Here is a 13509-nt window from a genome sequence, read left to right on the forward strand (position 1 = left end):
GGTGGTGGGGGGGGGGGGTTCCTGTACGGGTTCTTTCAATGTATATACAGTTAATTTCAGTTTGTCTACTTAGTTGGTTGAGTGCAAATGGAATTGACCCCGCCCCTGGTCCGATAGCCAATCACAGCTACTAATTGCCCTCAAATGATTGTAATAAACAGCGTGTGCTTAAGAGATTCTCACCCACTTCGCCACCCAACCAAACCCAACCACCCCACTCACTTGATATCTGCAAGGTTTGAGTGTATGAGGGGTAACTGACATGAGGTTTTAGCTGTCAATTGTGATCGGGGATTATTGGTCAATTATAAGAGCTGCCATTTTGTTCCTAGTTTCTTCATTGGTCTGTGGAGTTGACAGCACAGGAGGCTGCTGATGGGAGGAGGGCTCATAATAATGGCCGGACTGGAGCAAATGGAATGGCATCAAACACCTGGAAACCATGTATTAATAAATACCATTCCCCCAATTCTGCTCCAGCCATTCCCACGAGCCCGTCCTCCCCAATTTAGGTGCCACCAACCTCCTGTGGTTGATGGGTATGCTAGACAGCCATGAAGATCTGCCAAGCCTAGTTGATGCCAAACGCATTCTCTTATACACAGATGGCCCTATTTGTCCGGTCATAAAGGTGAACCGTTGTTTTGTCATTAGGATATAAGGAAAGCCCACAGTCTGTAGAGAAATAACTGCACAACCTATACTGTTCAGGAGTTAGAATGGACTTCTTTAGCTTCTCCCTTTTCTATATTTTTATAGGTCGAAAGGAAGGAGCACAATTCAACTCCGTCGTGATTGAATCATATGGGATCAGGAAATTAGAAATAGTATCTGAAACTCCACCAAAAAAAAGCACCAGTATTGACAAATTGTTGCTATGGTTGATTGTTCGAATGCTTGTACTATTTGCGCCAAAATAAAAATCCGAACCGATGATGCAAAGGCCAGATGGGTAACATGACCCTGAGATAGTAAATGTGAGGATTCCCTCACAGCTTATTCCCTTCTGATTACAGGATTTCTGGGCGGGGGGGGGATTTTGGTCTTTAAAAAAAAGATTTTGCAACCCTGATGTCAGTATTGAAGAGGCCTTTTTAAAGACTGGTTATGGCCTCTAGTTCTGACTAGTTCTATTAGGTTAAACCACAGGACATAGATAGCAAGGTAGAGATCTTCAAACCGGATGTCTCACTTAGACCAGTCACTTTAAAAAATACTGTCAATGTCATTTCAGACCGTGTTCCATTCCAAAGCATCTCAAAGGCCTGTGTGTTACAATTGGTGCCATTTTATTATCCTTACGGATGTTTGGTTGTGTTGGATCTTAGTAATCGTCAGGGTGGGCGTTGGTGAGGAGGGTCTTTAACGCTTCTTTGGAGCCAGAAGGTTTGCTGAATGTAATCACCTGTCCCCAACAACACTGTGCCAACCCCCAATCCTAGTGACTTAAGGCTTTACTCTAAAAAGTGCCTCACAGGTTGATTTCTATGGCAAATATGTTCACTGCACCTCTCCCTCAGTGAGTTGATTGAGTGTAGGTGTATAGACTCTTGGTAAACCAGTATCATCCTACAGATTAGTACATCTATTTGGCCCCTTCCCACTACTATTTTTGAGCCATTGTAGATAACTTTATCGACAAAGCACCTCTGTACAAAGCCCCAAAGCTGTAGCTGACCCTTGGCTTTGTAACACTGAGACCAAGATCAGGGCCTTTTATTATCCTGTTCAAGTTCATAATCCACCAGCCTCCTTTCCATTTCATGCTGTAACGCCGGGTTCCATTCCAATCAAACTCCATTGCTTTGTTTTGAACCAGCTTTGTCTTGGCTCCATGTCTTCATTCCATTCCACTGAAGTGCTGGACCCTTGACTATTCCTTCAGTATGTCCCCTAGGCAGGTCCTCTACCTAACCTTCACCCACTATAGTGGGTAAAATACATTGCCCTGAGTTATTCCAACCACAAATCACAATGACATTGTTTACTGGTTATTACAGAGGACAGCCAGGTGCATCCGGGCCCTTGTTCCACACCCCTGCTGGCTGCCGATAGAAATGTGATTCAACATCCCAGTAATGTAATGTCCCTGTCTGAGCAACAGGGCACACCTTCCTTCAGAGATGGAGAAAGAGAGCTAGACAGAGTGGGGCTTCTTAGGGTTCAACCAGTCTCTCTGTCTCTCCCACCTCTAAACCTGTCTCTCCCAGCCTTAAACCTGTCTCTCTGGCGACCCCACCTCTTTAACCAGTCTCTCTGTCTCTCCCACCTCTAAACCTGTCTCTCCCAGCCTTAAACCTGTCTCTCTGGCGACCCCACCTCTTTAACCAGTCTCTCTCTGGCGACCCCACCTCTTTAACCTGTCTCTCTCTGGCGACCCCACCTCTTTAACCTGTCTCTCTCTGGCGACCCCACCTCTTTAACCTGTCTCTCTCTGGCGACCCCACCTCTTTAACCTGTCTCTCTCTGGCGAACCCACCTCTTTAACTTGTCTCTCTCTGGCGAACCCACCTCTTTAACTTGTCTCTCTCTGGCGACCCCACCTCTTTAACTTGTCTCTCTCTGGCGACCCCACCTCTTAAGCCTGTCTCTCTCTGGCAACCCCACCTCTTTAACCTGTCTCTCTCTGGCGACCCCACCTCTTTAACCTGTCTCTCTCTGGCGAACCCACCTCTTTAACTTGTCTCTCTCTGGCGAACCCACCTCTTTAACCTGTCTCTCTCTGGCGAACCCACCTCTTTAACTTGTCTCTCTCTGGCGAACCCACCTCTTTAACTTGTCTCTCTCTGGCGACCCCACCTCTTTAACTTGTCTCTCTCTGGCGACCCCACCTCTTAAGCCTGTCTCTCTCTGGCAACCCCACCTCTTTAACCTGTCTCTCTCTGGCGACCCCACCTCTTTAACCTGTCTCTCTCTGGCGACCCCACCTCTTTAACTTGTCTCTCTCTGGCGACCTCACCTCTTTAACTTCTCTCTCTAGCAACCCCACCTCTTTAACCTGTCTCTCTCTAGTGACCCCGCCTCTTTAACCTGTCTCTCTTTAGCGACCCCACCCCTTTAACCTGTCTCTCTCCTCCTGATCCTGTTTAGCTGTCCCTTGGATGTCTGTCTCTCTCTCTGTCTGTCTGTCTCTTTCTCTCTCCTTTCTTTCTTTCCTTCTTTCTTTCCTTCCTTCCTTCCCTTAATTAACTCATATTTCCTTCCTCTCTTGTTCAATTTGCCCCTTGGGCTGGATTTGTCTCATCGATAACCGTTCACTGCCCCATTCCCTTCTGTACATAATGTAGGGTTATTTATATTTAATTCCTGTCTGCTGCCTTGCTTTTTTTTTTCTTTGCCTTTTTTAAGAAAATGTACATGAGCTGTACTGGGACAATTTAGAAATGTATTAGATATTTTGTTTTTCTTGCTATTGTTTTTATTTGTTATTATTATTGTCTTAAGAAAATCCTATTTTTTATTTGCATCTTTTGTTTTCTAGTGTTTTATTAAAATGTTGAATATATGTATATATAATTATATATATGATAAAATGATATATAATTATATAATGCCAAATGGCCTTTCTAAGCAAGATATTGTTTAAACCTAATAAAATGCTTGAGATTTTGTGTTATTTGTTTGTTAGCTACAGCATTATCTGATGAAATTTGCAATAGTTACAAATGTTCAGTGTTAACACCAATCCCAACATCAGTACTAAAATCTTCAATACTGTAATTGAACCAAGTTCTCTAACCTGCATTCTGTTCAGTAGGGCAATCCACAGCTAAAATGTTATAATGGAAAATGGAAATCTGTGTTTTGATAAGTAACGTTACAGGCCTCTCCTTTTTAATTCCTTTTCAAAACGTTTTCTCCCCACTGAACACAACCCTCTTCTGAGACTATTTACACTGCATGATGATGACTATGAGCCCCAATGCACATCCAGGTCATGCACTGTTATTGAGTTTGTCTGGACTGGCTTTTCAGTTAAGAGTTTAAACCTTACCCTCAATCAAATTTATATTTTTTTATTTAACCTTTATTTAACTAGGCAAGTCAGTTAAGAACAAATTCTTATTTACAATGACGGCCGACCAAAAGGCCGCTGGGATGAAAAATATAGGACAAAACACACATTACATTTACATTTAAGTCATTTAGCAGACGCTCTTATCCAGAGCGACTTACAAATTGGTGAATTCACCTTCTGACATCAGTGGAACAGCCACTTTACAATAGTGCATCTAAATCATTTAAGGGGGGGTGAGAAGGATTGCTTTATCCTATCCTAGGTATTCCTTGAAGAGGTGGGGTTTCAGGTGTCTCCGGAAGGTGGTGATTGACTCCGCTGTCCTGGCGTCGTGAGGGAGTTTGTTCCACCATTGGGGGCCAGAGCAGCGAACAGTTTTGACTGGGCTGAGCGGGAACTGTACTTCCTCAGTGGTAGGGAGGCGAGCAGGCCAGAGGTGGATGAACGCAGTGCCCTTGTTTGGGTGTAGGGCCTGATCAGAGCCTGGAGGTACTGCGGTGCCGTTCCCCTCACAGCTCCGTAGGCAAGCACCATGGTCTTGTAGCGGATGCGAGCTTCAACTGGAAGCCAGTGGAGAGAGCGGAGGAGCGGGGTGACGTGAGAGAACTTGGGAAGGTTGAACACCAGACGGGCTGCGGCGTTCTGGATGAGTTGTAGGGGTTTAATGGCACAGGCAGGGAGCCCAGGCAACAGCGAGTTGCAGTAATCCAGACGGGAGATGACAAGTGCCTGGATTAGGACCTGCGCCGCTTCCTGTGTGAGGCAGGGGCGTACTCTGCGGATGTTGTAGAGCATGAACCTACAGGAACGGGCCACCGCCTTGATGTTAGTTGAGAACGACAGGGTGTTGTCCAGGATCACGCCAAGGTTCTTAGCGCTCTGGGAGGAGGAAACAATGGAGTTGTCAACCGTGATGGCGAGATCATGGAACGGGCAGTCCTTCCCCGGGAGGAAGAGCAGCTCCGTCTTGCCGAGGTTCATCTTGAGGTGGTGATCCGTCATCCACACTGATATGTCTGCCAGGCATGCAGAGATGCGATTCGCCACCTGGTCATCAGAAGGGGGAAAGGAGAAGATTAATTGTGTGTCGTCTGCATAGCAATGATAGGAGAGACCATGTGAGGTTATGACAGAGCCAAGTGACTTGGTGTATAGCGAGAATAGGAGAGGGCCTAGAACAGAGCCCTGGGGACACCAGTGGTGAGAGCGCGTGGCGAGGAGACAGATTCTCGCCACGCCACCTGGTAGGAGCGACCTGTCAGGTAGGACGCAATCCAAGCGTGGGCCGCACCGGAGATGCCCAACTCGGAGAGGGTGGAGAGGAGGATCTGATGGTTCACAGTGTCGAAGGCAGCCGATAGGTCTAGAAGGATGAGAGCAGAGGAGAGAGAGTTAGCTTTAGCAGTGCGGAGCGCCTCCGTGATACAGAGAAGAGCAGTCTCAGTTGAATGACTAGTCTTGAAACCTGACTGATTTGGATCAAGAAGGTCATTCTGAGAGAGATAGCGGGAGAGCTGGCCAAGGACGGCACGTTCAAGAGTTTTGGAGAGAAAAGAAAGAAGGGATACTGGTCTGTAGTTGTTGACATCGGAGGGATCAAGTGTAGGTTTTTTCAGAAGGGGTGCAACTCTCGCTCTCTTGAAGACGGAAGGGACGTAGCCAGCGGTCAGGGATGAGTTGATGAGCGAGGTGAGGTAAGGGAGAAGGTCTCCGGAAATGGTCTGGAGAAGAGAGGAGGGGATAGGGTCAAGCGGGCAGGTTGTTGGGCGGCCGGCCGTCACAAGAAGCGAGATTTCATCTGGAGAGAGAGGGGAGAAAGAGGTCAGAGCACAGGGTAGGGCAGTGTGAGCAGAACCAGCGGTGTCGTTTGACTTAGCAAACGAGGATCGGATGTCGTCGACCTTCTTTTCAAAATGGTTGACGAAGTCATCTGCAGAGAGGGAGGAGGGGGGAGGGGGAGGAGGATTCAGGAGGGAGGAGAAGGTGGCAAAGAGCTTCCTAGGGTTAGAGGCAGATGCTTGGAATTTAGAGTGGAAGAAAGTGGCTTTAGCAGCAGAGACAGAGGAGGAAAATGTAGAGAGGAGGGAGTGAAAGGATGCCAGGTCCGCAGGGAGGCGAGTTTTCCTCCATTTCCGCTCGGCTGCCCGGAGCACTGTTCTGTGAGCTCGCAATGAGTCGTCGAGCCACGGAGCGGGAGGGGAGGACCGAGCCGGCCTGGAGGATAGGGGACATAGAGAGTCAAAGGATGCAGAAAAGGAAGAGAGGAGGGTTGAGGAGGCAGAATCAGGAGATAGGTTGGAGAAGGTATGAGCAGAGGGAAGTTACACACTGCAGCAGGGGTTGTTACACACTGCAGCAGGGGTTGTGGTGGAATGAGTGTGAAGCAATATGTTTCTTAGTATTTGAACATTATAGTAGTCCATAATAGTTGAGGCTGCTTCTTAGTATTTGAACATTATAGTAGTCCATAATAGTTGAGGCTGCTGAGGGGAAGACTTCACCTAATAATAGCTGGAACAGAGTAAATGGAATGGCATTAAACACATGGAAACGTGTTTTATGTATTTGATACCATTCCGCTCAAGCCATTACCACGAGCCCATCCTCCCAAATTAAGATTCCACCAACCTCCTGTGGTCCATAGCCAGATAATACATTATCTAGAATCTACAGCTTGGAGTAAGCACTTGATTGAAGCTACTCCTGCAGGAATGGAAGGATTCTGGACCTGGAAGCAGAGTGTCATGCCCACAGGGGCAGGTGCCCCATCATATTTTTAAACAGGACAAATCTATGTTTTGATTTTGTTTCTCTCTAATACTACAAGCCACCTAGCAATTTTATGATGTTGGCATTAGCGAGCCCAGATAGGTTCCCAATCTCCTAACCTCATAACTAGCTACCAAGCAGCCATTTCATGCTCTCAAGTTAGAGTGGCTAGTTTGTCTATTTTAGCTGGCATGCCTGCTGGCAAGCAATTGCTACATGTATTGAATAAGACTTGCATTCCTTTCCATCTCTTACCCATATTTTAGCAGAGATGCAAAGAATCATGTTTATTTTCTTGAAAAAATAACCAGTCAATAAGATAGACAGCTTCAAGATATGCTTAGATATGCAGAAAATAAACATATAAGCATAATGCTTATGGTTCTAGGTTGCAGGAAGAAAAACATTTCAGGTGTTAGAAAATTTCCAAATTGTCCAACTTCCACCACCCAGCTATCCTAACGTACTTTGTGCCCCCACAGATTTTTGGGGTTCATGACGCCCCTTTCTGGAAGTCCACTCAGTGCAGGATTTTGTTCCAGCACTAACACACCTGATCCAACTAATCATGGTCTAATCTGAAGATCAGGATTAGTGATTAGCTAAATAAGGTGTGTTAGTGCTGGGCTGGAACAAAAGCCTGCACAATCTGCTATAGCTCTCTCCAGGACTGCAATTTTCCATCTCTGCGAGATCCAAATTGACGATCCCACACCCTTGATAAGATCCAAGGCCCCTATTCACATCGTCTAAGAGTAGGAGTGCTGATCTAGGATCAGGTCCCCCCTCTTCATTATGGTTTAAAAGGCTAAATTGATCCTAGATTAACTGATCCTACATTCTACTCTAAGACGTTTTGTGGATACGGCCCAAGTTCTCCGCTTCCGTTGGCGGGCCGCGTCTCATGAAGGTTTGGCAGGCGAGATGAATTCTCCTCAGTGACTCATGCAGCGTTCCGTCATGTCCTCCTGCTTCCTGCGCCCTCCTCGCGCTGGTAGCCCTGTGTCAGTCAGCAGATTAACTAAGTCAACAGCGAGAAGACATGCTGTCAATCAACCGCCAGATAGGAACTCCCCCTATGCATTTTAAACATGAAAATTTGCCAGTCCCCAATTGATACCCCCTCACCCAAGCCAAAAGGCCTGTCAGACTGGAATTAAGAGAGATGGTGGCAACTGGTGTGTTTGCCCGTGCTCGTGTTTGCTTGTCATCCAGTGTCCCCATGGTCAAAGTGTTCTGGCGGTCACTCGGGTGTGATGGAGGGTTTGAGACAGGCCACTGCACCACTTTAAGCAGGGGAAAATACAGAGGAAATGAGATTTTGCCTAGGTCAGTGATCCTCAACCCCGGTCTGCAGACCAACACAGGATCCTGGAATGTTGTTGACCCACAGACTGTTAGCAAAATTACAGTTCTCAAGTGCTAGTTGTAGGTGTCTAAGCGGGAAGGACAACCGGTTGCCAGTCCTTGATAAAGTAAGGACCGTAGCATGCCGGTCCCTGATATAACAAGGTTGAGAAACATTGGAGATTCAATGTGTTCAATCTTTGTTAGTTTCAGGTTTTGTCAGGTTGTCTATTTGTTCTCCACAGTTCTGAAATCTCAACGCAAATGACAAAATCTGAAAAAGTCCAGTACATTTTTCCATGAACGTGATGTGTGAAGAAATGTAAGAACATCATGAAGTGACAGAACTGGATTCATCCAGCCACAGGATGTTTATAGTAAACCATGTCAACCTATTGATTTTGGTGTCTGGGAGCAGGGTGGCTGGGGAGTGTAATGGAAGGGGGTGGGTATTAGGTACAGACAGGATGAACATCCCAGGGGAGGTCAGGACTATTTAGAGATGATAATTGGAATTGAGTGGATTTTACGCACACCCCGCGTCCCTAAACACCTCTGAGCTGACCGCTGGGAGGGAAAGGAGCAATGAGGACGAGGTGGGGTAGGGTGAGGGAGGGAGGTGGCGGGGGCATTTGAGGTGGGGACATAAATAGAGGAGGCTTCAGAGATATCATGAGAAAGCAGCTCTACAACACTCATCGTCGCCTTGGGAAAGTGATTTGACACTGAGTTGCTGTATACCAACAGGTTTGAAAGTAATAGAAGTGAGCAGCGCACATAGACTGACTTGGTGGACATCAACAGTGATAACCGATTCCATACAACAAGTATTATCAGACTAAGGATCTAAGGTAAGAATTGCTATGATTTTTGCTATTGGATATCAATGGGTTAAAAAGTGAGCTCTGAGAGAATTTTTCCATTTGCTTTAGGTTTTATGCTTTCTATGAAGTATACATTAAACCCATAGATAGCTACATTTTTTTTCGTTCCATTGTATAGTGAATGAATGATGGCAGTACCCGTATATATTTTGAAATTAACAACCTAAAATTACACTTAATATGCTCTTTATTTTCAATCCTGCCTTTCTAGGTGGAATCTTGAGATGAAATTACCACAACAATTGCCTATGAGAAACGGATCTTTGAAACCCACTGTAAACGTACTGTTTTTGTTTGTGGAGATTTTTCCCTGTGTATAAATAGTATTAATGTATTGTATTAAATATTTATCCTGCATAAAATTAAGTTATGAGCTGAACACAAAAAAAACGTTGTCTTATTGCTTTTTGTTTCTCCAATTGTGCCTCTTCACCAATATTTGAATAATTACCCTCATTTGCCTGGCAGATCAGACGCCGCCATCACACACTTCTAACACCAATGTAGCGACCATGTAGCAGTAGGTATGGCCACATGGGGATGTTCAACCCCAGTTGTCTAACCCCAAGGCAAGCATAGTCTCCCTAGGCAGTCGGTTGCCTCCCACAATGTATCCAATGCTACTGTTGCCTAGGGTCGGGTTTACGAGACTAAGGCAAGCATGCAATCCCAAGAGAATGAACTCTAGGGTCATCACAGTATTCTCCCCCTTCTCGCACTTTCTCTTGTTCCCGTGGCGTGAATTGTATAACGATCCCCCATCCCTTCTTTCTTTCCTTGTGAAAGGTGTGCAAGCCTGACAGGTGTCTCATGCTCTCTTACCCACAACCTCCCTCTCCTTACATCTCTCCAGCTCCAGTGATGGTGAGTGTGGCTCGGCTGGTGTTGATGCTGGGGCTGCTGCTGTGTCTGGGATCCCAGCTGTCCTTCTCCCAACACTGGTCCCATGGCTGGTACCCAGGAGGCAAGCGGGAACTGGACTCATTTACCACCTCTGAGGTGGGTTACAGTACTACAATCACAATGACTCAAATGGATATTATGCATGTGTAAAATACACAGTAGCCATTTGTGTCACCATCATTCTATTATCTATCTATCTATCTATCTATCTATCTATCTATCTATCTATCTATCTATCTATCTATCTATCTATCTATCTCTCTCAATTTCAATTTTCAATTAAATTCAAGGACTTTATTGGCATGGGAAACATGTGTTAACATTGCCAAAGCAAGTAAGATAGATAATATATAAAGTGGATATATAAAGTGAAATAAACAATAAAAATTAACAGTAAACATCACATATACAGAAGTTTCAAAACAATAAAGACATTACAAATGTCATATTATATATATATACAGTGTTTTAACAATGTACAAATGGTAAAGGACACAAGATAAAATAAATAAGCATAGATATGGGTTGTATTTACAATGGTGCGTGTTCTTCACTGGTTGCCCTTTTCTCGTGGCAACAGGTCACAAATCTTGCTGCTCTGATGGCACACTGTGGAATTTCACCCAGTAGATATGGGAGTTTTTCAAAATTGGATTTGTTTTCGAATTCTTTGTGGATCTGTGTAATCTGAGGGAAATATGTCTCTCTAATATGGGCATACATTGGGCAGGAGGTTAGGAAGTGCAGCTCAGTTTCCACCTCATTTTGTGGGCAGTGAGCACATAGCCTGTCTTCTCTTGAGAGCCATGTCTGCCTACGGCGGCCTTTCTCAATAGCAAGGCTATGCTCGCTGAGTCTGTACATAGTCAAAGCTTTCCTTAATTTTGGGTCAGTCACAGTGGTCAGGTATTCTGCCGCTGTGTACTCTCTGTGTAGGGCCAAATAGCATTCTAATTTGCCTCTGTTTTTTTGTTAATTCTTTCAAATGTGTCAAGTAATTATCTTTTTGTTTTCTCATGATTTGGTTGGGTCTAATTGTGCTGCTGTCCTGGGGCTCTGTAGGGTGTGTTTGTGTTTGTGAACAGAGCCCCAGGACCAGCTTGCTTAGGGGACTCTTCTCCAGGTTCATCTCTCTGTAGGTGATGGCTTTGTTGTGGAAGGTTTGGGAATCGCTTCCTTTTAGGTGGTTATAGAATTTAGCGGCTCTTTTCTGGATTTTGATAATTAGTGGGTATCGGCCTAATTCTGCTCTGCATGCATTATTTGGTGTTCTACGTTGTACATGGAGGATATTTTTGCAGAATTCTGCGTGCAGAGTTTCAATTTGGTGTTTGTCCCATTTTGTGAAGTCTCGGTTGGTGAGCGGACCCCAGACCTCACAACCATAAAGGGCAATGGGCTCTATGACTGATTCAAGTATTTTTAGCCAAATCCTAATTGGTATGTTGAAATTTATGTTCCTTTTGATGGCATAGAATGCCCTTCTTGCCTTGTCTCTCAGATCGTTCACAGCTTTCTCTCTCTCTCTCCCTCTCTCTCCCTCTCTCTCTCTCTCTCCCTCTCTCTCTCTCTCTCAGATTTCAGAGGAGATTAAACTCTGTGAGGCAGGAGAATGCAGCTACCTGAGACCACAGCGAAGGAACATCCTTAGGAACGTTCTTGTGAGTGCAGGTGCGCCCTTATGAAAAATATTGCAGTCAGAGTGCAGTATAACTGCAGTATGCAGCAAATACTACATCCAAAATAACACCGTTTTTTTTTACTGCAGTAATTTTGCAGTGTAACTGCAGTTAGAGTGCAATATAATACTGCAGTTATGCTGCATTCAAAATAACACAGTTGATGTATCAGGTGGCATTCACATAGGCCAGGGATACAGTACCTCAAATCTGAGCCTGGGAGGCCGGAATACTGCTAGTTTAATTTTCACTGATTGGCCACTCAGAGCCTGAGAGCCATGTTCCGTAGCCAACCGTTGTGGAACATTGCAGATTCTAATCCTTATTCAATGTGTCAGAGAGGCATGTTTGTTGTACATAATGTTTTTTATATGAACGTTTCATAATAATGTTTCATTGTCACACCATTGTCACACCGGATAGGTGCAGTTAAATGTGTTGTTTTCAAGGGCATATGGACATATTTTTCACCTTAAATGCTCAGGTATTTTAACCAGTGACCTTACAGTTACTGGTCCAATGCTCTAACTAACCGCTAGGCTACCTGCCACCCTTTAATGTTGTGCCCTGCTGAATGCAGCACTGGTGTCCCAGGTCTAAATCAGTCCCTGATTAAAGGAGAAGAATAAAAACCCACTTGTGTGTGAGCATAGGAGTGTATTGTATCTACACGTGTTACAAGCATGCTGCATAGAGGTGGAAATGGGGGGGGGGGGGGGTATATTGCACCTGTAATTCATATGGTGTTACTCTCTTTGCAGTTGGATGCCCTGGCCAGAGAATTCGAGAAGATAAAGTAACCTTACAACTGAAGCTGACTTAAATCCTTCCTTGTCTATCTGTTTATTTCAAATGACCGCTATTCTAATCTTATGTCCTTTGATCCAATTTGATGGTTTATCAATTTTGATAATGTCACATCCCTCCTTTACCCTTGCACCCCCTTTATTGTCCCTTTAGACTCAATTACAGATGTAGCATCATGCACATGCCATTTCCTGTAATAAAGTATCTATTTTGTTATTAATGTCTTCATCTTTGTCCTCTTCATTTAATTTGATCCAAAGAAAGAATAGGTATAGAAATATACTGAACAAAAATATAAACGTATAATGCAAAGTGTTGGTCCCATGTTTCATAAGCTGAAATACCATACATTTTCCACACGCACAAAAATTATATTTCTCTAAAATGTTGTGCACAAATTTGTTTACATCCCTGTTAGTGAGAGTTTCTCCTTTGCCAACATAATCCATCCACCTGACAGGTGAGGCATATCATGAAGCTGATTAAACAGTGTTACACAGGTGCGCCTTGTGCTTGGAAAAATAAAAGTCCACTCCAAAATGTGCCGTTTTGTTACACAACACAATGCTAGACATGTAATTGGCATGCTGAAGGTCCACCAGAGCTGTTCCCAGAAAATGTAATATTCATATCTCCACTATTTTGAGGTGCTGAGGAGTATTTCTGTCTGTAATAAAGCCCTTTTGTGGGGAAAAACTCATCCTGATTGGCTGGGCCTGCCTCCCCGTGGATCGACCTGGCTGCCAAGTGGGTGGGCCTATGCCCTCCCAGGCCCATCCATAGCTGCGCCAACGTGAAATCCAATTCATTTAAATTGACCGATTTCCTTATATGAACTATAACTCAGTAAACATTTGGAAATTGTTGCATGTTGCCTTTATATTTTGTTCAGATTTGAAAATACAATTGAGCAGAAAAACATAAACAATACAGTAAAAGGTAGTTGAGCACACAGAATTCCCAACCAAGTCAAAACAAAACTTTAACTTTACAGAGAGTAAATAATGTTATGTTTCACTATATTGGATTGGAGTGATCGATATAGCTCACACAACCGTGGTTAAATACGTAATCTTCGTTATCATGTTCTGCTAACATGTAT

The 13509-nt window shown here is 44.5% G+C and overlaps 1 protein-coding gene across 1 annotated transcript; it reads left to right on the top strand.

Moving 5' to 3' along the window:
• The first annotated feature begins 9879 nt into the window (after positions 1-9879).
• On the top strand, positions 9880-12454 carry LOC135541019 (progonadoliberin-2-like). The gene is made up of 3 exons (XM_064967161.1): positions 9880-10017; positions 11499-11582; positions 12362-12454. The coding sequence occupies exons 1-3, from the start codon at positions 9880-9882 to the stop codon at positions 12398-12400; spliced, it is 261 nt and encodes an 86-aa protein (XP_064823233.1). The 3' UTR covers positions 12401-12454.
• Positions 12455-13509: the final 1055 nt, after the last annotated feature.

This window comes from Oncorhynchus masou, chromosome 6 (genome assembly GCF_036934945.1).
Source record: "Oncorhynchus masou masou isolate Uvic2021 chromosome 6, UVic_Omas_1.1, whole genome shotgun sequence".
Lineage (NCBI taxonomy): Eukaryota > Metazoa > Chordata > Actinopteri > Salmoniformes > Salmonidae > Oncorhynchus > Oncorhynchus masou.